Below are 25,500 nucleotides of genomic sequence, written 5' to 3'. Positions count from 1 at the left end.
GAGCAGTGGAGACGGAGAGAAAGGGAAGGGATCGGTAGGATATGTTAAGGAGGTATTATTACAGACTGATGGGATGTAGGGCATAGGGTCGAGGACAATGCCAAGGTATCTGGCTTAGTTTCCTCTTGTAGTCAGCAGTTCAGATTTCGCATCTCTCCCTAGGCTTCTGTGAGGATGAAGTGATGTGAGGGACAGGAAAGTGCTTTGGAAATGGCAAATCTCGGCACCCACCATCATCTACTTTCTCATCAAAGCTCTCTGATCACCTAGAAAGTTCAGTCTGTGGAACGAGGCGTGAGGATTAAGATAAATCACACAGAGCCCTGGCCGGGTCACTCAGTTGGTTGGAGCATCTCCCTACACGCCAAGGTTGTGGGTCCCGGCACACACAAGAAGCAACCAATGGAGCATAAACGAGTGGAACAACAAACCGGTGTTTCTCTCTCATCCTCCCTCTCCCTCTCCCTAATCAATAAATTAAAAAAGATGAATCACAATTTTCACCCTGATATTAGGGAGCTCAGGGCCCCCAAGATACATGGACACCTGTGGGCAACAGAGATGGGGCGGGGCTAAAACGAACCCCGCCCCTGGGCGGGACATGGGTGGGGCCTGGACGGGGCCGTAGCTGCAGCCGGAGCCTCAGCCCCAAGTCCGGGTGTGAGGACCTGACCAGACCCGCTCGGACCTGCAGCGCCCGGCTCCGCCACCCCGCTGCGCCCTCCGCTGCCCGCTGCCGAGTCGGCCGTCCCGCTGAGCTTTTGGGGAGCAAACTGCTCTCCCGCACCCGGAGTCCCAGGTAAGGGGCGCGGCCACGGTGCCCCACCCGGGAGGACCGCTCCTGGACGCGGGGCGCTGAGAAGCAGCTCTGGGTAGCGGAGGGAACCCCGAGGAGAAGGGGGTGGGGGTGGCCCTAAGGAAGGGGCACCCCTAAGGAAGGGGCACCGCCGCAGTGAAGGGGCGTGTAGCCTAAGGAGGGGGCGCTGAGAGAGGGTCTACCCGGACCGTGAGGGCCAGGGGAGCCCCGATGGCGGGGGGGTGCAGGAGCAAGCAAGGGGGCGCAGGGGCTGGGGGAAATGGTGAACGGCCGCTGGAGCGCAGTGAGGGGGAAACGGAGGGTGTTGGGGGCGGGGAGATGCGAGGAGGGAGAGCTTGGGGCGGGGGCAGTGCGAGCTGAGGGTACCAAGCAGCAGAGGGGCGGTGGTGGTGGTGGGGGGGGGGCGTGGAGGTGGCCAGCTAAGGGAGGGACCTGGCCAGCGGGGGTCGTTTCGAGCTGGAGAGGAGAGAGGTGATGAGGGGAGGGGGCTCTGGGTAGGGCCAGGGCTGCTGGTCGGGGACAGGAGATTTGAGGGCGGAGAGCTGGGAGCCGTGCCCAGCTGGGTACCGGCAAGGCGGGTAACCTGAGTGGGGGCGAAGGTTGGGCTTGGGGGTGGGAAGCCTGGAAGAATGGGGAGGTGGGACCTCGGGCTGTTCTACCCCACCGGCCAGCCTGCAGAGGAAAGGGTGGGGAGCTGATGGAGAGAGAGGGTAGGGGCCTTGGATTTGGGGAGTGGGCACCTGAGTTCCGGTCAGAGGTGAAGGGTGGAGATGCACTGCAATAGAGCCGGCAAATGGTGGCTGAGTGGAGGAGCTGTCAGGGAACTTGGAGAGTTTCGGGTGGTGGGTGCGCTGGGTCAGGCTGGGGAGGAGGTATGAGAGTGCGAAGGTGATGGGGGACCAGAGTGGAGTCCATGGGAACCCAGGCTGTAGCAGTGTCTTAGCTCCTCAGAAGGCTGCGAAGTGGACCCAGACACTGGACCCCATGACACGGCCACCTGTGATCAGCGACAAGACGAAGAGAACCATGGACAGGAAAATTCATCCACAGGCTGACTATTTTGGAGTCCAGGTGTGAGAAGAGACTTGAAGGAGAGCAGGGCAGCAGCCTCTGGAAGCTACTAGAAATGTGGAGGGAGATGGGAGGAAGACAGGGCCCTCCATCCCAATTTCTCAGAATCCAGATGGAAAAGGGTGGGGGATAGTGAATGAAATTAGATGTGTGTGTGTGTGTGTGTGTGTGTGTGTGTGTGTGTGTGTGTGTACAGGTGGATGCCCACCTGTTCTGTGCCTATAAAGGGTAGAAAACAATGGAAGTCCCTGAAAAGCCCTGTCTGTGGTAATAGAAGCCCTGGTGCTGTGTTAGCCGGAGGAGAGACATTTTGTTAGAGGATGATGGGTTAGGGATGACTTTCGTCATGAAGGATTTAGACTGTAGTAGAATAAAGTATGTTCCTATCAGAGGAAACAGTATGAGAGAAGGCTAAATTCAAAAATGATCTCTAGCCCAAGAGATAAATCCTCATTTTCTTAAGGGTTATGATATGAAAGGAGGCAACAGTAACCTATAGGATGTTTAAAAAGGTTTCCCATCCAAGCTTGAACTCCTTACGGTTCCTCTTCATCTCCCCAGAGTGCAGCACAGGGCCTGGCTCATAGTACGTGCTCAGTGAATGTTGACTGAATGAATAATTGAGCTGTGGTTGTACTACTGCCTCAATTTCCTTATCTACCCCCCAAGAATTATTGTGAAGATTATATATAATAATGTGGGGGAAAAGAACTTTCATAATCTATAAAGCACTGTACAAAAGAGAAAGACCACTATGTTATTATACAAGTGTGCCTACGTTCTGTCAGTGACCACACCCATGGCTGTCTCCATCCTGGAGAAAGAAGGAAGTGAACATTTTCCAAGCTTCTATTTATGCAAGATAGAATGTATTGAAAATACCTGGCATTTAGTAGGTGCTCAAAAAATGGCAGCTGTTTCTGTGGGGAAACAATGAGGAGATATGCTGGGTGGTGGTGATGAGTTGTCAGTGGGGAATGACCTAAAGAAAGGTTGAATTAGAAAAATTAGTAGAGTATGGCTTTAGGGAGGAGGTTGCATATACTAGGGTGAGGCCCACAGATGCCCAACTCCCTCTTTATTCCTCATTGATAAAAGTTCCCAATAGGAGCACCTCTTATAGGTCATATACTACCTACATGCTTTTCCAACATTCACTACGGTCTTCCCAATAATGCTTTTACAAATGAGGAAACTGTGTCTTAGTCATGTGAAATTTCTTGCCAGGATCTCACAGATAATAAATGATAGACACAGAAACTGAATCTAGTTTGTTTGGTTTGGAACCCCAGGCTATTTCCACTACCCAGGATGACCCAAGATAAGAAAACATGAAGCACACAGACAAAAAAAAAAAAAAAAAAAAAAGATTAAGAGTTTTTATAAAGCACTCGCCCATAGACTGGTTTTAATTCTTACAACAGTTTGCCAGGGAGTCATTTTATTAACTCATTTTATAGATGAGGAAACTGAGGCCCAGGGTGTGATCTGCCTAAGGTTACACAACTGCTGAGAGAGCAAAGGCTCACCCCAGGTCTTCTGACTCAATCATATGCTTTTTCCATCAGGAGAGTACATCTATTCACTGCACGTATTGAATTGATCTCCTCTTGCTGGATTTTTAGGGCTCTCTTTCCTCTCCTCTCCCCTCCCCCTTTATTGGCTGAAGTTGGCTTCTTAGGTGCTTATTTCTGCTGCCTATCAGACTGAACACACTATTTGTTTCTCACACCAACTCTTAGAGGAGCCATTTTCTTCGTTGCCTAGCCAGGAACCAGGGATGACTTCCCAGATGGTCCCTGGGCCTTCATCTATATGGCTTGTCACGGAGACAGTGAGCTACCAGGCTCTATCATTTATGTAACTGTCACAAAAGAGAGGGAAGATGTGTTTGATCCTTATCTCACAAGTGTGGTTTTGCATGCGCCCTGTGCAGTGACCTCTCTGCTTCAATCTGCCTCGGGCAGCTGCTCGCTAGGATGCTTTTTACCTCCTTCCAAGTGTCTGGGTAGCTCCATCTTGAAAAGATCCCTTTGGGGGCTTACATCTGAACGTGCCTTCCAACTGAACCTCTCTGCCCTCTGCCTCTTCCTGATCTCACACTACCTACTGGGAAAGCTACGCTGTGTGCACATAAACAGTGTGGCAAGTGCTAGGATAGAGATGCTCAGGGTGCTGGGGATGCTTTTTTAAAAAATATATTTTTATTGATTTCAGAGAGGAAAGGAAAGGGAGAGAGAGATAGAAACATCAGTGATGAGAGAGAATCATTGATCGGCTGCCTCCTGCATACCCCATACAGAGGATGGAGCCCACAACTTGGGCATGTGCCCTGACCGAGAATTGAACTGTGACCTCCTGGTTCCTAGGTTGACGCTCAACCACTGAGCAACATCATCCGGGCTGGGGATGCTTCTTTACTCCCTCTAAAATTGTTGCAGTTTTTTTTCCCTCTAAGTCCACTCTAATCAGGGAGTCATTAGATCACAGAAGTTCTGTTCATGACTTGCTATGTGACTTCGGACAAATCACTTCTCTTTGTGGAGCCTCAAATTTTGACCTGTAAAATGAAGGGGAGTGGATCAGGCAGGAATTGAAACTGTTTTTTACTCTTGCCTAGCTCGCCACTCTCACACCTGTGGCAGAGGTAGCTAATAAAGGCTGATTCTACATGAGGCCACATGCAGTTTTATCTACACAGTGAAACACACTTACATACATTCTCTTGTTTAAAATTCACAGCAGCCTTGCAAGGTAGGTAATATCATCATATCATAGATGAGGACACTGAAGCTCAGAGTTTAAGTGACTTACCCAAGTTCATACATTTACATTGAGTTACTGGGAAAGCTGGACCAGGAGCTAGGCTTTTTGTTGTGATAAAGCCACCACTCCAAAATCCCTCCTAATTCCAGGAATCTAAGAGTGTAAATAGCTGCATCAGAAAAATGAAGACCAATAATATAACATTTACATTGATAGTCTGGCACATGGCAAATGCTCACTAAACGTTTATTGAAAGGAATAATATGCCCTAAGGATTTACTATAGATCCAGTATTGGCAGGTGTAAGGATGGATACAACTCAGCTTATTCCAGGAGAGGAGGCAGATAGTTAATTGTAAAACAAGCTCAAATAATGTAGCCCAGATCAGGGAGAGGGTAGTTGAACAAGATTTGACTGCAGAGGTAAATTAAAGGGGCCAGTGAAATAATATTTATTGAGTACCTCACATGGGCCAGGAAATTATGCCAGATTATTTACATATTTGCACCACAGGTCTGTGAAATAGGTGGTATTTTCTTTATTTTAAGGTAAAAATACTGTGGCTTAGAGAGGCCACTTGACTTGCCCAAGAAATTCAGCTGAGGAGTTGGCCTGGGATTTTGAACTTTCCCATAATACTGCTGCATGGCACTAGGTCTAGTCTCAGCCGGTAGCTATGAGGCTTGGGCAAATCCTCCTAATATCTGGCTCTCAGTTTCCTTCTTGATCAAATGGAAATAATAATTTTGTCATTTCAATTTTATCTCCCAGGTTTATTTAGAGGATAAAATAAAAGAACATAAAATTGAGGTATGGATCATATCTATGTTTTAGCAAAGTTACTCTTTGACCAGCAGTTCCACTTCTAAGATCGCTTCTGAGGAAATAAACAGGAAATTGAACAAGTATTTATGTAAAGAAATGGTCACTGTGTTTTAATCTATATATAAAAACCTAAGCAGCCGAACAACTGAACGACCAGTTGCTATGACATGCACTGACCATCAAGGGGCAGACGCTCAATGCAGGAGCTGCCCCCTGGTGGTCAGTGCACTCTCACAGCCAACCTCCTGCGGCCCCGATTGGCCCGATCGCTGGCCAAGCCAAGGGACCCCACCCTTGCGTGAATTCATGCACCAGGCCTCTGGTTTATAATAAGAATATAAAAATAACAAATATATAACATTAAAAAATTGGTCATATGACACATCCTTAGATGTAATATAATGTAACAGTCAATTGAAATAATATTTATGAAGAGTTTTAAAAATCTAGTAAAATATGACAATGTTAAGTGAAAAGGAGCAGGGTACAAAACTAGTGAAAATATCTTAGCTGTTAAAATGTGCATAGAAAATATAGACTAGAATGTATAGTATGTTATCATTATACACAGATAAAAATATAAACAGACCTCTATGCTTATATTTACAAAGACTGTCTCTGAAGGATTAATGAATTGGTAACATGTTTGCTGTTGAGAAGAGGGACCGGAGATTGGGAATCACGGGTGGGAGGTTTTTTTTTTAAGTTTTTATTTTTTTTCTTTATTGACTAAGGTATTACATATGTGTCCTTATCCCCCCCATTGTCTCCCCCCGCCCCCCAAGTGGGAGTTTTTTGTTGTTTGTTTTTTCATTGTAAAACTTTAGGTTCCATATTACTTACTTTTATGCTAAAAATTAAGAAAATAATGCAAACTGCAGATGGTGATAAAGTAGTACTTACAAATAGTAAACATTTATTTGAATTATTTTCAATGTGTATATTACTTTTTAAATTAACAAATAAGATATAACTTAAAATAGATGGCATTTTATTGCATAAGAAGTAAGGGAAGAAATACACTTAACATGTTAACAATGGCAGTTTCTTTTTTTTATATATACTTTATTGATTTTTTACAGAGAAGAAGGGAGAAGGATAGAGAGTTAGAAACATCGATCAGCTGCCTCCTGCACACCCCTTACTGGGGATGTGCCCGCAACCAAGGTACATGCCCTTGACCAGAATTGAACCTGGGACCCTTCAGTCCACAGGCTGACACTCTATCCACTGAGCCAAACTGGTTAGGGCAACAATGGCAGTTTCTGAGTGGAGGGGATGTCTGGTCATTTAAAAATTTCTCTTTATACTTTTAAGCTTTTTTTCTAAATTTTTACACTTTCAAAATTGGAATTTTCTCTTGTAAATAAAGATGGTTGGCAGCCGAGCAGAGGATAGTGTGAGGGCATTGTGGTTGCTTCCCTTGTTTTAGTTAGAAAAAGCATAATTCCTTTGCCAATTCTTAAAATAGGCTCTGCATCTTGTACCATGAAAAACTGATAAGTTAGGGCTATGAGACAGCTTAAGCACCCTTCCCTCCAATATCACTTTCTTCTTCCATGCGAATGCTATGCTTCAGTTGCCAGGGGTCCAGGGAATGTTCTATGCCTGCCTAGTGAGGCTTGCCATGGAGCAGATTGATACAGGAAATGTGGCTGTGGATCTCAGATAAAGGCTTGAGAGCTGGGAGAAAAGAGAGGAAAGAACAGAGGCCACCACAGGCTAGTGGTGGCATATTTAACGAAGTATTCTTAAAGGGCTTCTAATAAATTATCCCACGTATTTGTCTGACCTTTCTTCAGCAGAGCTTTAACCTTACAACTCACTGGAGAGGCTCACTGAGATAAATTCACCAGTCTCACTCCTAGCAGGAATTCCTGAAGAGAGTGACACCTGAACATTACCTTACATTAGGGCTGTCTTCCTACCGTCCCCTGACTACTCACCCAACATGTCTAAGTACCCAATGCTGAACACAAAAAGAGATTACATAGGGAGAAGCAGGGTACCTACAGCTGGTGAGATGTAGAAAATGCAATTAAACACTCAAAGACTGTGGGACCAAGTGCTGGATTATAGAGTTCAGATTCAAGTGTTCGAGAAAAAGGGAGGTTGGGTGGCAGGCCTGAGAGGGCTGGGGTTCCAGGGAATCCCTGGCATGTAATAAATACTGCTGAATGAATCAATCAATAAACAAAGGATCTATGTTTTGAAGGATTTGGAATAAGAATGACTTATGTTCACACCTGTGTGGGGTTTACCAGTTTATGAAGGTCTTACTCGTTGTTATCGTATTTGAGTCCTGTAACAGCTCTGTGAGGAGAGCAGGGCAGAAATTGTTCTCCCCGTTTTCCAGATGATGAGATTGGGCTCCAGAGTGAGGATGTGACTCTTATTAATTCAGGGCACACTTACTTAGTGCTGATCATGTACTAGGACTTGTGCTAGAAGCTAGAGAGGCAGAAACGAAGTACTTTAAGTCTCAGATGTTTGGTTTAAAGGAGGAGCTAGAATAGTGAACAGTTCTGAAACAGTAGAAAGTGCTGTTAGAGTGCCCTGGGAGTACAGGGCAGGAGTGCATGCCCTGCCGTGCACGGGTAGGGGAGACTTCATTGGATCTACAAGGGTGAGCAGGAGTTTATTAGGAGAAGAATGTCTAGGCAGAAAGAAAGAATACATATCTAATGGGACAAAAGCATGAAATATTGCATGTTTGGAGTAAAGTGTGTAATCTGGTGTAAAGTTGCACAGGTTGGTAGGGAGAAGACTTAGGGGAAGATAAAGTTTAGAGAGTTTATTCTCTGGTTCTTTGTCGAGTTGAACAGATTGGGCTTGACCCTCAGAGCTGTGGGGAGCCATAAAAGTTTTTGAAATGGGAATGATAGCCTTGTATAGGGTCTTTCCTTAAATGTTCATGTATTTGCTGTTTTGGCTTTGCCTCTCCCCACCACCCCCACCTCACAACTCAGCTCAGGAGCTGCCTCCCATAGGAGACACTCCTTGACCACCATTCCTCCAGGTTCGGTTAGATGCTTCTTGTGGGCTTCCTTAGCCAAGACTTTGTTACTATGAGTTTATGTGCTTTTTTACTCTAATCTGTGGCCACTCAGAGGGTAGACACCATGTCTGATTCATATTTGTATTCCCCATGCCCAGCACAGGGTTTGACCCAGAGCAATGTGCTCAGTAAATATTTGCTGAAGGAATGAATGGGAGGAGCTGGGTTCCACCTAATCCTGAGACAACATTGGGACAGGTGCAGTGATGGGGTGATTCTGAGTAGTGTGTGTTTCCTCAGTGATGCTGGGGTGGGGAATGAGTATGTGAATGGCTGAGTGACCATTAAAAGGTTGGTGACACTAGAGATGTGTTCCTGAGTGACCACAGGTCTCTCCTGCAGATGGCTTCAGTGACCGATAGTAAAGCCGGGGTCAAAGATGCCTCCGACCAGAATTTTGACTACATGTTTAAACTGCTCATCATCGGCAACAGCAGCGTTGGCAAAACCTCCTTCCTCTTCCGCTATGCTGATGACACCTTCACCCCAGCCTTCGTCAGCACTGTGGGCATCGACTTCAAGGTGAAGACAGTCTACCGCAATGAGAAGCGAGTGAAGCTGCAGATCTGGGTGAGTCCCAGGCATCTTGGGCAGGATTGGCCTGACAGGGGACTAGTCTGCTAGTACCAGGGCTAGGGGGTGGGGCCGGTTTGGAACTTCTGGGTCTTACAGCATCAGACACTAATGCCATTGCTGGTCTTGCTCCTGGAGTGCCCCTTACTGGTTTTATACAAGTTTTCTCTCCTCTGGAGGCTCCATTGCTTCTGCTGCTTAACTATCCTAAGAGGCTTTGTTCTGGCCTGTATGAATAGTGACAGAATCTAGGCTTTGGAGCTAGCATCTACATCATAGGGCTATGGGTGCTTATATAGTTCCTAGAACATAGTTAATGCACAATAAATGTTAGCTATTGTATTCATAATCTATCACTGCATAACAAATCACTTCAAAACCTGATGGCTTAACACAGCAATAATAATTCATTACCGCACAGTTTTTGTGACTTGAACATTTAAGAGTTTCTGGCTTGTAGCCTGTTATGAGCTTGCAGCCAGGTGTCAGCTTGGGTTGCAATCATCAGAAGACTTGAGTGGGGCTGGAGGATCCCTTTCAAAGGTGGCTCACTTACATATGTGGTACTGGCCTGTTAGAAGGCATTAGTTCAGTGGTTCTCAACCTTCCTAATGCTTCGACCCTTTAATACAGTTCCTCACGTTGTGGTGACCCCCAATTTCATTGTTACAAATTGAACATAATTAAAGCATAGTGATTAATCACAAAAACAATATGTAATTATATATGTGTTTTCCGATGGTCTTAGGCGACCCCTGTGAAAGGGTCGTTCAACCCCCAAGGGGATCGCAACCCACAGGCTGAGAACCACTGCCTTAGTTCATTTCCAGGTGGCTCTCTCCACAGAGCTGCTTAAATCTCTTCATGGCATGGCAGGTGGCTTCCCCCAGCTCTTGGAACGAACCAAGAGTTCAAAGGAGAAGTGGCAATGTCTCTTATTGCTCAGCCTTAAAGTATTCTGTTGGTCACTGATTCAATGTAGAAGGAAACTATACAATGGTATGAATCCTGGGAGGAGAGGATCATGGGGGACCGTCTTGTTAGCTGGCCATCACAGCTACTATTATTGGTGCTTACCACTGGTACTAATAAAAAAAAAAAAATATATATATATATATATATATATATATATATATATATATATATATAGTTGAGATGATATAGCAACATGTAGATCATATACTTTTCAATAATGAATTAGCATTGAGATTAGAAATTTTGAGCATTTGTGATTTTAAGTATTCAAAATGTATTATTTATTATTCAACTTGTTAAATGTACATTAATACATAGTACATATATCTTATTGGTATAGTCCATATACAGTACTTTTCTTTTTATAAATTATTTCAATATATTAATATTACCTTGTAATTAACCCCAAGAGGCAGGTATTATTTTAATATACTCCTATTTTATAGAAGGAAAAATATTCAGTTTCAGAGAATATTAGCTTGCCTTAGGTTGACCACACAGCTATAAAGTAGGATTCCAGCTTAGATCTTCTGAATCTAAATTATGTGCTCTTTTCTCTATACTGTTGAGAAGCACATTAGACCTTGTAGAACCTATATTTTAGATAAAAGTTTATTTTGTTCATTTTGTCTCTATTAAAAGCGTTGAAGAATCATAAATCATTGGAAATGTCAAAAGCTCTACAGACCATTTAGTTAATTGGTTTTAGAAGTGGGGTCTCTGGATCAACAGTGTCAGCATCATCTGGGAATTTGTTAGAAATGCAAATTCTCGGGCCCCTTTCGAGCCACTGAATCTGAAACTCTGGGGTATGGCCCAATAATCTATATAATAAATGCCTAAGCAACCGTTATAGCGGAATGGCCAGAACGACCAGTAGCTATGGTGCGCACTGACCACCAGGGGACAGACACTCAATGCAGGAGCTGCCCCGTGATGGTCAGTGCGCTCCCACAGGGGGAGCGCTGCTCAGCCAGAAGCCAGGCTCAGGGCTGGCAAGCACAGCTGCGGTGGTGGGAGCCTCTCCTGCCTCCACAGCAGTGCTAAGGAGCAGTGAGCAGGCGGGCAGTAAGGAGCAAGGGGTCCTGGACTGCGAGAGGGATGTCCGACTGCTGGCTTAGGTGGACATCCCCCGAGGAGTCCCAGACTGCGAGAGGGTACAGGCCGGGCTGAGGGACCCTCTCTCCAGTGCATGAATTTTGTGCACTGGACCTCTAGTCCGTGTTATAACAAGCCTTCCAGGTGGTTTTTGAGGCAGGCTAAAATTGAAGAACCACTGATCTAATTTACCTCATGGTGAGAATCAATAAGCATTTATTAAGTACCTATTATGTGCCAAGTGCTTCTGCTTATGTTATCTGACATTTTCTTTGCAGCCAACACACAGCAGGTTGGGGTGTGTGAGAACAGAGGATATTTGGGGCATGGTGAGCTAGACAGTTTAACTATAGCAGGCTCTGAAAAAGCAGGGATGGGGTGCCGAGTTAACTTTCCTGGAGAGGCTATCAGATGGCACAACAAACAGAAGGTTCTTGCCATGGGTCAGAGAGTAAATGCTTGATGACTCCTTAGGGAGCTGAAGAAACTGTTAGAGTTTACTTTGTCTATGAAGAGAAAGTAAATGTAGACTAACATTTTCTATATATATTGACAAAATGTCTTCATTTGATCTCTACTTTAGATGGTCACATATTCCACATTCAAAAGATCTTTAGGTAGCAATAGTCATTCTGCCCTTCTAAGGGGTTGGCAGTGGTGGCTCCCTCACTCTTCATTCAGTTTTAGTCCATCGTGAGTTTTTGCCGTTTTCCTGCGCCTGGTTAAGTGGATTTATTGATTATACTACCTAATTTTAACTAAATGAACCCACAATGGATATGTGGCTTAAAACAGTCCTGCAAAGAAACCTCTGGTTGAAGACTGCACTAATTATAGTGAGCCCACATGAGCACAGAAAATGGCTGAAGTGATATTTCTCTGACTCCTAGCACAAGTTCATTGTCAGCCATGTTTTGAGGTAAAATCAGTGATGATCTAATTAGATTTGACATAGTCAATCACATTGCTTTTGCTAAAAAAAAAATGAGGAAAGGGTTTTTTCTTCTTTTTTTTTATTATTAGTTAAGGTATTACAAATGTGTCCTCATCCCCCCCATTAACCCCCAACCTCCCCCCCCCCCACAAACTCATGTTCCCATCCCCCTGTTGTCCATGTCCATTGGTATGGCTTATATACATGTATACAAGTCCTTCGGTTGATCTCTTCCCCTTACCCCCGCCCTCCCCTACTTTCCTTCTGGGGATTGATAGCCTGATTGCTGTTTCTCAGTCTTTGGGTCTGTCCCAGGAAAGGGTTTTCTTGGTGTGTGTATGCATATGTGCTTTTCTGTAAAAAAGTTTTCTGAACTGTTCATAAATACACTAAAGTTTAAACATTTAAATAGTATTTATGCCATTGTATGTATTTTAACATCTTTTGTGTACAGTAGAAGTATATATATATATATGTAATTTAAGTAAATATACAAATACTGTGGGTGCTAGGCCTACATTTTTCTTACTTAATAGGGGTATAAATTTGGAGACAATTACCATAGGCATTGAAAAGCCATAGATGGGTTTTAACAAGGTTAGATTTGCATTTTAGAAAAATCTCTGGTTTCAGTTTGGAGGGTAGATGGGAGGGAAGCAAAGAAGCTAGTAGTTTGGGTAAATTATAAGGGGTTGAGCTAAGTCTATTAGCTTCATTGGGCTGCCATAACAAAACAACACAGACTAGATGGCTTAAACAACAGAAATTTGTTTTCTCACAGTTCTGGAGACTGGAAGTCCAACATCACGGTGCCAGCAGGGCTGATGTCTGGCAAGAGGACAGCTGCCTTCTTGCTGTGTGCTCACGTGGCCTTTCCTTGGTGTGTACACATGGAGAGAGTGAGGGAGCTCTTCTTATAAGGACACTAATCCTATTAGATCAGGGCCCTAATTTTATGACCTCAATTAACCTTAATTACTTCCTTAGAGTACCTATCTCCAAATATAGCCACACTGAGGGTCAGGGCTTTAATATGTGAATTTTGGGAGGATACAAACATTTGGTACATAACACTAAGATAAAAATGACATAGGAGTTGGAAATGAGGATAGAGATTTGGGACTAGAATTTACGGAATTTGATGATTAATTAATTGGATAGGGAGAGGAATAAATACATATCTACTTATATATATTTACTTTCGTAAGCAAAATTTCTATAATTTTTTTTTTTAAGCAGTGTGAGCTTTGGTAAGTTACTTCACTTCTGTGATTAGATAACATCTTCAGCGATAAAAGCCTGACAGGCTTGTTGGGGGATCTAAGTGTGGTAACAGTATTAGGAACACAATAAAATTTAGGTCCCTTTCTTTCTCTGCTCTTGATCCACATGCAAAGAGTGACAGGGCCCCTCCCAAGATTTCCCCGGACGTGGTTCTAGGAGTGCTGGAACAGTATTCAGGGACTCACTAGCACAGCATGAAGCATTCCTCTAAGTTTCTCCAGCCCATTTGATCTCACCCAGGGGATTTCAGAAAGCCATTGTCAGGGTGGAAGGTGGAGAGGGACAAAGAGAAGGTATGAGCGTTGTTGAGCAGGACCATTCACAAAAGGAGTTTCTATCATATCTGGGGGATATTGGATGATGAAGCCATTGGTAGTGCCTTGTTCTCTGGGGTCCCTCCCCACATAGGGTCCTGAGAGCCCCCTGTGTATCCTGGGAGGTTAATTATTGTGGATCAGAGGAGAGAAATATACTGGGGAGAGAAGTCTTATTAATAGCGAATGAGAGCAGGAACAGGTGTGAAGGGAGGGAGACTTGGAGGCTCCACAGCAACAAACCTGACTAGAGGCCACTTACTGCTGGGTGCTGGTTGCCAAGCAACCCCTGGAGACCTGTGGGAAGAGAAGAGCGGCAGAGGGCCTTTCACTGCCTCTATGTGAGGCCCATTGCAGGGGCTATTATGTCTGGTGCTGGTCAAGGGAAGCATCCTGGTCTGAGAGGACCAAGCTGACTTAGGACTTGGAGTCCTGGCTCTGCCCTACAGTTATTGTGTGATATGTATGAATGACCCATCAATTCCACAGGTTTGTTCCCCCAACTATCAAATGGAAAAAGTAATTCTTGCTTCTCTTCCCTTGTGGTTGTTGTGAAGATCAAGTGAAGAAATGGAATGGGAAGCCCAAGGAGAACTGTGAAGCCTTGAGTAGATCAGAAGGACACAGGATAGTGTCCGCCATGTGAATTCTTCTTATATGTGCTTTAAATCACTCTTTGTGTCTTTCATACCTTCCCTCTGACTTAGGGAGGCAGTTACCTCCTTAAAGAATGACTGAGGTTAGAAATGTCAAATAACTTCTTCGGAGCCAGGCATAAACTTCATTCTTTCATTCATTCAGTAGGCATTTATCTGGTGCTCACTCTGTGCCAGGCATTTTGCTAGCTTTGGGGAAACCCTCTTCCTGCTCCCACAGAGTGCACACTCTAGTAGGGGAGATAAATACTAAGTTCATGAATAAAAAATACCCAGTTTTACCTGTGGTAAGGGCCCTGAAGGAAAATAATAGACTTGTTTTAAACCCAGGCACTGGGACTTAGAGCTCAGGAATCACTGAACTGTGACTTAGGTCTCATCCCCCCGCTTGCAGCTGGGGTTCTCAGGCTCGGTGTTCTCAGCCTTTTTTTTTACAATTTAAAAGACTAGTTGAGCTGATGGCCTTCTCCACACCAGCTCACCACAGGCCTGGGAAGTGGTGGCAGGGGCCTCCATTGTGGAAAGATAGAATATTCTCTTTCCCAATCCCACCAATGAGGCTTGTATGTCAAGTAGTGTCTCATGTGTCTAGGATTACTGTTATAAAGACAGGAATGGACTGGCAGGCCTGTCCAGCATTCTTCTATTGTTTTGTGAAGGATTTATAGGCCACTGTCCCTACTCTTGAGCCTGGCCTGACATTACTGTTCTCTTTCTTTTCTTTCTTTCTCTTCAACTCCCTCCTCTAAGGCCCTCAGTCAGTGGGGTGCTTATATGTACCTTCATTATTATATTTGTTTTGATGTTCTGGCGATGATTTAAAAAACAATGTGTAGAAAGCATCAACATAGTATGCCTGGCACAGAGTAAACACAACAAATAATTTGTATTAAGATTCTAGGGAGATCAATAAATGATACTCCTTTTCTTCCCAACTTATGGTTGAATTCAATAGAGAGATAAATGCAGGAGGCAGAGAGATGGGGAGTAATATGACAGTCTTATTACTGGTAAAAGCTAGGATGACGCACATGGCTCAAGTCTTCTGGGAAGTGGATCTTGCTAATACTTCACATTGGAGTCAGATAGACACACAAATCCAATCACAGGCTGTTCTGAGTCGCTAGCTGCAATTAGCTCGGACAATATGTACCCAAGGTCAAAATCCATGTGACCCAGACTTGTTCATTCTTTTTTAAAAAATATATTTTATTGATTTTTTTACAGAGAAGGGAGAAGGATAGAGAGTTAGAAACATTGATGAGAGAGAAACATAGATCAGCTGCCTCCTGCACACCCCCTACTGGGGATGTGCCCGCAACCAAGGTACATGCCCTTGATCAGAATCGAACCTGGGACCCGCAGACCAACTCTATTTACTGAGCCAAACCGGTTAGGGGAGACTTGTTCATTCTTAAGACCTAAAGCATCCTACCCAGGTCTGCAGTGGAAGTTTCTATCTCCAGGGACAGTCTTCCTCATAGAGGTGGGAAAAGAGGGTTCCTCTTCCAATAGCCCTTCTTATAATTAAAGAGATAGATACAGGTAAGCATGAACTCCAAAGGGAGGTTAAGCAGAATGATGAAAGCTGGAGAAAATAGGAGGAGTCTTAAAAGATTTCCTGGGAATCTTGAATTCCACAGTGATGATGTGACTCCCTATGTAACCAAGAGCTGAGAATCAGATCAGGTGAGATGGGACTGTTGGGCAGTCAGCTAGGTTCACTGACTAGCCAAGTACCTTATTTCCACATGCAGCCTCAATTAAATCTTAGGTCACCACATGGCTTTGGAGTCACTCTTAAATATTAAAACTAGCAAATATTAAAATTGTGAATGTCAAAGGCCTATACTTTAGGAACAGTGATATAAGAGTACAATAAAATGTAATGAAGCCCTGGCCAGTGTGGCTCAGTTAGTTGAGCATCATCTTGTGCACTGAAAGGTTGCCAATTCGATTCCTGGTTGGGACACATGCCCAGGTTGCAGGCTCAATCCCTGGTTGGAGTGAATGTGGGAGGCAGCTAATCAATGTTTCTCTCTGTCTCGCTCTCAAAAAAAAAACCCAATAAAGATATATTTTTAAAAATGTAATGGAGTTTAGGAATGTGGGAAAGATAATCATACCAGAAACCTAGATTAAGGGGGATTATGGCTCTTGAGCAATCATTTAACAAATATTTACTACTAGAGGCCCGGTGCACAAAATTCATGCACTTGGGAGGTTCCCTCAGCCCAGCCTGCACCCTCTCGCAGTCTGGGAGCCCTCAGGGGATGTCCAACTGATGGCTTAGGCCCACAGGGAATGGGCCTAAGCCATCAGTTGGACATCCTTAGCGCTGCCGTGGAGGTGAGAGAGGCTCCCGTCACTGCCGCTGTGCTCAGGGCTTCTGGTTGAGTGGCGCTCCCTCTGTGGGAGTGCACTGACCACGAGGGGGCAGATCCTGCATTGAGCGTCTGTCCCCTGGTGGTCGGTGTGCATCATAGCGACCTGTTGTTCTGCCATTCAGTTGATTTGCACATTAGCCTTTTATTATATAGGACTAGAGACCTGATGCACGAAATTTGTGCAAGAGTAGGTCTTCCTTCCTACTGGTCAGTGCACATCATAACGAGTGGTTGAGAAGCCTTAGCATATCATTAGCATATTATGCTTTGGTTGAACGGACAACCAGACACTTAGGCTTTTATTATGTAGGATTGGGCAGCTGTCTCATGGGCATCTATATTAGTTTCCTATTGCAGCTCTTATAAATCACCACAAACTTAGTGGCTTAAAACAACACATATTATCATACAGTTCTGACGATCAGAAGTTCAAAATGGGTCTCTCTGGGCTAAAATTAGGGTGTTGGCAGGCCTGCATTCCTTCTAGAGACTCTCAGAGAAAGTCCATTACTTGCTTTTCCAGCTATTAGAGGCCTCCTGCGTTCCTTTTCTTGAGGCCCCTTCTTCCATCTTCAAAGCCAGAGGTATAACACCTTCCAGTCTCTCTCTTCTGATCATCTTGTCTTTCTTTCATAAGGACCCTTGTGATTACCTTGAGCTCACATGAATAATCCAGGATAATCTTCCATCTCAAAACCTTAATTTACTCACAGTTGCAAAGTCCCTTTTGCCACCCAAGGTAACATATTCACAGGTTCTGGTGATTAAGATGTGGATATCTTTGGGGGGGGGGGCAGCATTATTCTGACTACCACGGCTTCTATTAATAACATGGAAAAGATCTAATATAAATTCTCCCTAGCCTTCAAGGCTCTAACTCCAGTTCCCTCTCCTGAGAGCCTCCGATGCTAACTGCCTCAAACAGGTACTGTCTGTGTCTTAGGCTCACACTACCTGCTGAGAATGCCTGTCACCTTGTTAGGTAACCACAAGAGCTCATCACAGCAGCTGGGGTCCAGAGAGAGATACGACTTTACTGGTGGCTCACCATGAGGTCTCCTAACATATCCCAGTGCTTCTCCTGCCATCTTCAGAAAGGTGAAATCTTGCCACCTGGGTCTCTCAACAGAGGGGCCCAATGGGGAGCACAGGAGAGGCTGGAAGTTGAACAGGGACTTGGAGGCTCTGACAGGTCCCGATGCTCCAGGAATATGGAGACAGTTCCTTAGTACAACATCCCATACTCAGCTCTTATGATAATCAGAATTGATTTTTCTAGGCAGCAAGTTTCCTGGTGTGGCTGCAGAGACATGTTGACACTTTCATCTCTCCAGAGTCTGTAGGAGCCAGCTGCTGAAGGAGGTTTAATCTGATCTCTGAAATCACAACAGAAACTATGGGAAGTCAAATCAGAATTGCAGGCCTTTGTAATTTGCAAATACATTAACCAGTAATCCTCATTGGCTATTCAAGGGGCCTCCACTCTTTAGGCACACGAACCCCTGCCTCTACCCAAATTGTTGTGGGAGAAAAGGAAATAACCTATAAGCAACTTTGCAGATTTCTTAATTCAATAAACATGTGTCATGTAACTATTATATGCCAGGCACTGTGATAAGAGTACAAATAAACAGCTACAATACAATATCCTATATAATAAAAGGCGAATATGCAAATCAACTGAATGGCAGAATGACCAGTCGCTATGATGCACACTGACCACCAGGGGCAGATGATCAATGCAGGAGTTGCCCCCTGGTGGTCAGTGTGCGCCCACAGGGGGAGCGCCACTCAGCCAGAAGCCGGGCTCACAGATGGTGAGCGCAGTGGCGGTGGTGGGAGCTTCTCCTGCCTCCACAGCAGCACTAAGGATGTCCGACTGACGGCTTAGGCCCATGGGGAGTGGGCCTAGGCCACCAGTTGGACATCCCCCAATAGCTCCCAGACTGCAAGAGGCTGCAGGCCAGGCTGAGGGATACCCGCCCCCCCCCCCCCCGCCCACCGTGCACAAATTTTGTGCACTGGGCCTCTAGTAAATGACATAATAAAGGGATGAAGAAAGTGCTGTGGGACACAGCGGAAGGAGCTGCTACCTCCGCCTGGCAGAGTAATTTTGGGCTTCATAAAGGAGGGGACATTTGAGCTGGGTCTTGGCAGATACGTAAGAGTTTTTCAGGTTAATGTTGGGAAAGATCTTTACAAGCAGAAAAAAAAAGGCATTTGAAAACGCATGATTGCTTTCAAGGACCCATTTTGTGCCTGACTGTGGTAGGCTGTGCAGGGATTCGTCAGACTCAGGGGCACTGAAAATAGCAAAAGAGATAAACATGTGCACAAATACAGATGATACCATGGGCATGAATGATGCCTTGGAGAGGTACAAAAAGTTTTAAGAACACTTGGGAGATTTACCCTCTTACAAATTTTTAAGTGCACAACAATACAGTATTATTACCTTTATATTGTGCAGCAGATCTCTAGAACTTATAACCACTGTTTTATTCTCTGCTTCTATGAGTTTGACTATTTTAGATACCTCATATAAATAAAAACATTGCCTCTCTGTTTTTGGCTTATTTCACTTAGCATAATACCCTTCAGGTTCACCTATATCTTTGCAAATGGTAGAATTTTCTTCTTTTAAAAAAATGTTTTTGTTGATTTTTGAGAGAGAGGAAAAGAGAGGGAGGGAGAGGTAAAAACATCAATGATGAAAGGGAATCATGGATTGGCTATCTCCTACACATCCCCTATTGGGGATCAAGCCCACAACCTGAGTATGTGCCCTGACCGAGAATCGAACCATGACCTCCTGGTTCATGGGTTGATGCTCAACCACTGAGCCATATTGGCTGGGCAAATTTTCTTTTTAAAGGCTGAATAATATTCCATTGTATGTACATATCACATTTTCATTATCCATTCATCTATCAATGGACGTTTGTATTGTTTCCTTATCTTGGCTATTGTGAATAATGCTACCATGAACATGGGATGGTAGATATCTCTTTGAGATCTGATTTCAATTATTTTGGGTACACACCCATAATTGGGATTGCTGGATTATAAGGTAGTTCTCTCTAAGGACTTAAACAGACATTTCTCCAAAAAAGGCATATAATGGCCAGCAGGTACAGTAGCCCCCCCTTATCTGCAAGAGATAGGTTCCAAGATCTCCAGTGGATGCCTGATAGTACCGAATCCTATATACACTACGTTTTTTCCTATATACATACCTTTGATAGAGTGTAATATATAAACTAGGCACACTAAGAAACTAACAATAGCCCTAACTGGTTTGACTCAGTGGATAGAGTGTCAGCCTGTGGACTGAAAGGTCCCAGGCTCAATTCCGGTCAAGGGCATGTACCTTCGTTGTGGGCACATCCCCAGTAGGAGGTGTGCAGGAGGCAGCTGATCGATGGTTCTCTCTCATCAATGCTTCTAACTCTCTATCTCTCTCCCTTCCTCTCTGTAAAAAAATCAATAAAATATATTTTTTTAAAAAAGAAATTAACAATAATAGCTAATAATAATATAGAACAATTATAACAATATGCAATAATAAGAATATGTGAATGTGGTCCCTCTCTCTCTCTGATAACCAAGAGGCCTACCAAATGACTAATGGGTGGACAGTGTATACAGCGTGTGTATGCTGGACAAAGGGATGATTCATGTCCTGTATGGGAAGGAGAGGGATAGCACAAGATTTTATCACGCTATTCAGAATGGCACGCAATTTAAAACTTATGAATTGTTTATTTCTGGACTTTTCCATTTAATATTTTCAGACCACAGTTGGTCATGGGTAACTGAAACTGGAAAGTGAAACTGTGGATAAGAGGGACTACTGTATATATAAAAAATACTCAGCACCACTGATCAAGAAAATGCAAATAAAACCCACAAGATTTCACCTCATACATATTAGAATGGTTATTATTTAAAAATACACACCAGAAGATAATTAATAAATATTGGCAAAGATGTGGAGAAATTGGTGGTCTTGTACATTGTTGGTGGGAATGTAAAGTGGTGCAGCCATTATAAAAAACTGTATAGAGTTTCTTCAAAAAACGTTTTTTTAAAGATTGTTTTAAAAATATGTTTTTATTGACTTCTAGAGAGAGAGGAAGGGAGAGGGAGAGAGAGAAACATTGATTGGCTACCTCCCACATGCACCCAGACTGAGGACCAAACTGCAACCTGGGCATGTGCTCTGAACGGGAATCAAACTAGCAACTTTTCGGTGCACAGAACAATGCTAAACCAACTGAGCCACACTGGCCAGGGTTCTCAAAAATATTTTTAAAGGCTCTGGGTTTTGCTCAGAATGAGATGGGAGGGTTTTGAGCAGTGGAATTACATGAACTGACTTACATTTTTAAAGTAAACCTTATTTTTAGATAATTTTAGATTTATTTAAAATTTGTAGTGATTGTGCAGAATTCCCATATGTCCTTCACCCAGTTTCCCTAATATTAACATCTTACATAACCATGGTGTATTTGTCAAAACGAAGAAATTAAAATTGGTATGTTATTATTATCTAAACTATAGACCTAATTCAGATTTCAGTTTTTCAACTAATGTCCTTTTACAGTTTCAGAACCCAATCTGTGTTGCACTTAATAACATATTTTAAAAGTTGAGGTGTAATTCATATATCATAACATTCACCATTTTAAAGTATTCAGTTTGGTGATTTTTAGAATTCACAAAATTGTGCAACCATCACTCCTAATTCCAGAACATTTTAGTGACTTACACTTTAATATTTAATAGGATCGCTTAAGGCAGGATTATGCCTGCTTCAGGAATAAATTATAGACAGGCACAGGGCAGAAGCAGGGGAGATCAGTTAGGATTCGTAATAATCCAGGCAGGGAATGATGGAGGCTTGAAGTAGGGAGGGACTAGTGGTGGTAGTGAAAGTGGTCAGATTCTGTGTATATGTTGAAAATATTGCTGGAAGGATTTGCTGATTAATTGGATGTGGAGAGAGAAGGAAGGGGGAGGAGTATCAAGAATGATGCTGAGGGTTTGGACAGTGACTGGGAGGCTGAAAATGCCTCTAACAGAGATAGGGAAGATACTATAGGGTGAGCAGGGTTTGGGGAGACAATTGGGGGCTGAGTTTTGGTTATGTTAAGTTTGAGATGCCTATGAGATAAACAGGTAGGTAGAGCAATAGTATAGGCCAGTGGTCGGCAAACTCATTAGTCAACAGAGCCAAATATCAACAGTACAACGATTGAAATTTCTTTTTTTTTAAAATTTATTTATTTATTTATTTTGAACTTCATAGTTTTATTTATTTATTTTATTTATTTTTTTAATTAAATCTTTATTGTTCAGATTATTACATTTGTTCCTCTTTTTTCCCCCCCATAACTCCCCTCCTCCCAGTTCCCGCCCCACCCTCCGCCCTCACTCCCCACCCACTGTCCTCATCCATAGGTGCACGATTTTTGTCCAGTCTCTTCCCGCATCTCCCACACCCCTTTCCCCCCCAAGAATAGTCAGTCCATTCCCTTTCTATGTCCCTGATTCTATTATAATCACCAGTTCATTCTGTTCATCAGATTATTTATTCACTTGATTCTTAGATTCACTTGTTGATAGATGCATATTTGTTGTTCATAATTTGTATCTTTACCTTTTTCTTCCTCTTCCTCTTCTTAAAAGATACCTTTCAGCATTTCATATAATCCTGGTTTGGTGGTGATGAACTCCTTTAGCTTTTTCTTATCTGTGAAGCTCTTTATCTGACCTTCACTTCTGAATGATAGCTTTGCTGGATAAAGTAATCTTGGTTGTAGGTTCTTGGCATTCATCACTTTGAATATTTCTTGCCACTCCCTTCTGGCCTGCAAAGTTTCTGTTGAGAAATCAGCTGACAGTCGTATGGGTATTCCCTTGTAGGTAACTGAGTTTCTTTCTCTTGCTGTTTTTAAGATTCTCTCTTTGTCTTTTCCTCTTGGCATTTTAATTATGATGTGTCTTGGTGTGGTCCTCTTTGGATTCCTTTTGTTTGGGGTCCTCCGTGCTTCTTGGACCTGTAAGTCCATTTCTTTCACCAGGTGGGGGAAGTTTTCTGTCATTATTTCTTCAAATAGGTTTTCAATATCTTGCTGTCTCTCATCTTCTGGCACCCCTATAATTCTGATGTTGGTACGCTTGAAGCTGTCCCAGAGGCTCCTTACACTATCCTCGCATTTTTTGATTCTTTTTTCATTTTGCTTTTCCGGTTGGGTGTTTTTTGCTTCCTCGCATTTCAAATCATTGACTTGATTCTTGCGCTCCTCTGGTCTGCTTTCGGGAGTCTGTATAATATTCGTTATTTCAGTCCGTGTATGCTTAATTTCTAGTTGGTTCCCCAATATAACATCGAGGGTCTCATTAGTTTTCTTGTAGATCTCATTATGTTTATCGGCAGCTTCTAAACAGTTCTTGAGAGACCTTAAAAGTGTGGTTCTGAACTCTATATCTTCCATTGACAATTTTGTCCTGTTTCTTTGTCTCCGCATTTTGTTATGCTTCCTTGGTGCACCCCCTAGTGGTCTTTGTTCGCAGTCTTATAGTTAAACCTTGATTGTTGTAGCTAATACCAGGGAGGGTTTGACCTCCAGGCCAAGTGGCTATGAGAATCAGCTGTGTCTGCAGTGAGAGAACTTCTGTCCTCTAGGAGGTGCTAATCTAGCCTTTGCCTGAGGCTATCCAGCAAAGGCCTCTGTGCAGGGCTTGGGCGGGGCGGGCGGGTCACACAGGATCAACAGGGTGGGCTGGAGAGAGCAGTTATGGCGGCTCTCAGTCCTGTCCCCAGGGGCTCTGCCTCTCTGAGTCCCAGCACCCACTGCAAAGTTCGGAGAGAAAGCTGCACTTGCTCTGACCGAAGCCAGACAGTCCCGCTTCTCCCGTTTGAGTCTGGGTCCCTAAAGACTCGCCTGTATCTGGAGCTCAGAGTCTGCGACTCCCTCCCAATTGAAAATGCCAACCGCGCCCTCCGCCGCCAGCCCGCTCTGCGCACTCCGCACCTCAGAATTTGACTTCAGCACTGTGCCTCCTCTGAGTGTCCGTATGCGTTTCTCTTTCCTCCTAGTTGTAGGACTTCCACTCAGCCAGCGTTCCTGTGGTTCTGGGTGATGTCCGTTCCGTTTTTTAGTTTCACTTTTGAAGTAGTTGTTCAAGGCAGCAAACTCCAGCGTTAACCTATGCCGCCATCTTGACTCCCCCTGAAATTTCTTTTGAGAGCCAAATTTTTTAAACTTAAACTATATAGGTAGGTACATTGTTATTAAATTAATTAGGGTACTCCTAGGCTGGCCTTTGCTAATCTGATTGAGGTACGTTGGCTGAGGTTGGCCCCTTCCAACTCTCCCATCCACACTCGTATTCTATACTTGTTTCGTCTATCTTTTGTCACCCGCACGCGATTTGCAGATGCGACTAGCACTAACCACTGCACAATGAGACTGCTGGACTGACTGGCTCACTCAACTCGTCATGAATCGCGCGCACCTCCCCCGCGCGCTGCGTCTCCTGTCTCCCGATCTACGGACACCCCCCACTTCTTCTAATGCCACTTCTTCAAAATAGACTCGCCCAGGCCGAAAACCGACTTCTGCGCATAGGCCACGAAGTTTCAATCACACTGTACATGTGCGCCCACACGTGGTATTTTGTGGAAGAGCCACACTCAAGGGGCCAAAGAGCCGCATGTGGCTCGCGAGCCGCGGTTTGCCGACCACTGGTAGAGGCTGTCGGATAAATGAGTCTGCAGTTCAGGGCCCTGGCTGGCGATATAAATGAGGGAGCCATCAGCACATAGGTGGCACTTAAAACCATGAAGTCAAATAAGATCAACAGGAGAGGGAGTGAAGCTAGAAGAAATAGAATTAGGGCCGAGCCCAACGACATTCCAACACTAAGATGAAGAAGAATCAGCATAAGCGACTGAAAAAGAGCAACTGAAAGGTAAAGTGTGGTGTCTTTGCAGTCAAATAGAGATCGAGTTTTACAGAGGAAGGAGAGATCAACTGTGTCAAATGCTACTGCTAGGTCATGAGTATGAGGACTGAGAATTGACCATTGAATTTAGCAACTTGGAGTTCATTGGTAACCAGTTTGGGTGGAGTAATGAGGATGAAAGCCTCATAGGAGTGGGAGAAGGGAATGGACGACACCAAGTATACATGGCACTTTCAATAATAATAAAAATGAAAGAATTTTTGCTCTTAGGAAGAGGAGACAAATGGGTGGTAGCTGAAAGTGAAGGGGGAAGTGAGTCAGAAGAGGTTTTTGTGTTTTGTTTTTAAAGATGGGAGAAGTAGCAGTTTGTGTGCTGGTGGAACCATCTACTAGAGGTCAACAAACCAAGCAACTGACAAAGCAACAAAAACACACAAAACTGATGCTATAGGACAGCGGTCGGCAAACCGCGGCTCGCGAGCCACATGCGGCTCTTTGGCCCCTTGAGTGTGGCTCTTCCACAAAATACCATGTGCGGGGGCGCGCGTACAGCGCGATTGAAACTTCGTGGCCCGTGCGCGGAAGTCGGTTTTCGGCCTGGGCGAGTCTATTTTGAAGAAGCGGCGTTAGAAGTGGGGGGTGTGGGTAGGTCGGGCGACGGGAGATGTGGCGCAGGCAGGCGGCTGCGGGATACACAGCGCGGGGGAGGTACATTGTTTTGAGGTTCATTTGCTGAGGTCGACCCCTTCCAACTCTCCCATCCACAC

At 44.2% G+C, this 25,500-nt stretch overlaps 1 protein-coding gene across 1 annotated transcript in view; it reads left to right on the top strand.

The window, feature by feature from the left end:
* Positions 1-618: 618 nt before the first annotated feature.
* Positions 619-25,500, top strand: part of RAB3B (RAB3B, member RAS oncogene family) — a 68,703-nt gene continuing 43,821 nt past the window's right edge. The window contains exons 1-2 of the mRNA XM_036352187.1: positions 619-799; positions 8,881-9,108. Coding sequence (XP_036208080.1) covers positions 8,881-9,108 — 228 coding nt within the window. The 5' untranslated portion in view covers positions 619-799. The remainder of the gene's footprint in view (positions 800-8,880; positions 9,109-25,500) is intronic.

Source organism: Myotis myotis, unplaced genomic scaffold (genome assembly GCF_014108235.1).
Source record: "Myotis myotis isolate mMyoMyo1 unplaced genomic scaffold, mMyoMyo1.p scaffold_m19_p_2, whole genome shotgun sequence".
Lineage (NCBI taxonomy): Eukaryota > Metazoa > Chordata > Mammalia > Chiroptera > Vespertilionidae > Myotis > Myotis myotis.
Note: the sequence above shows the minus strand (reverse complement) of the source record. Positions and strands in the feature narration are given on the sequence as shown.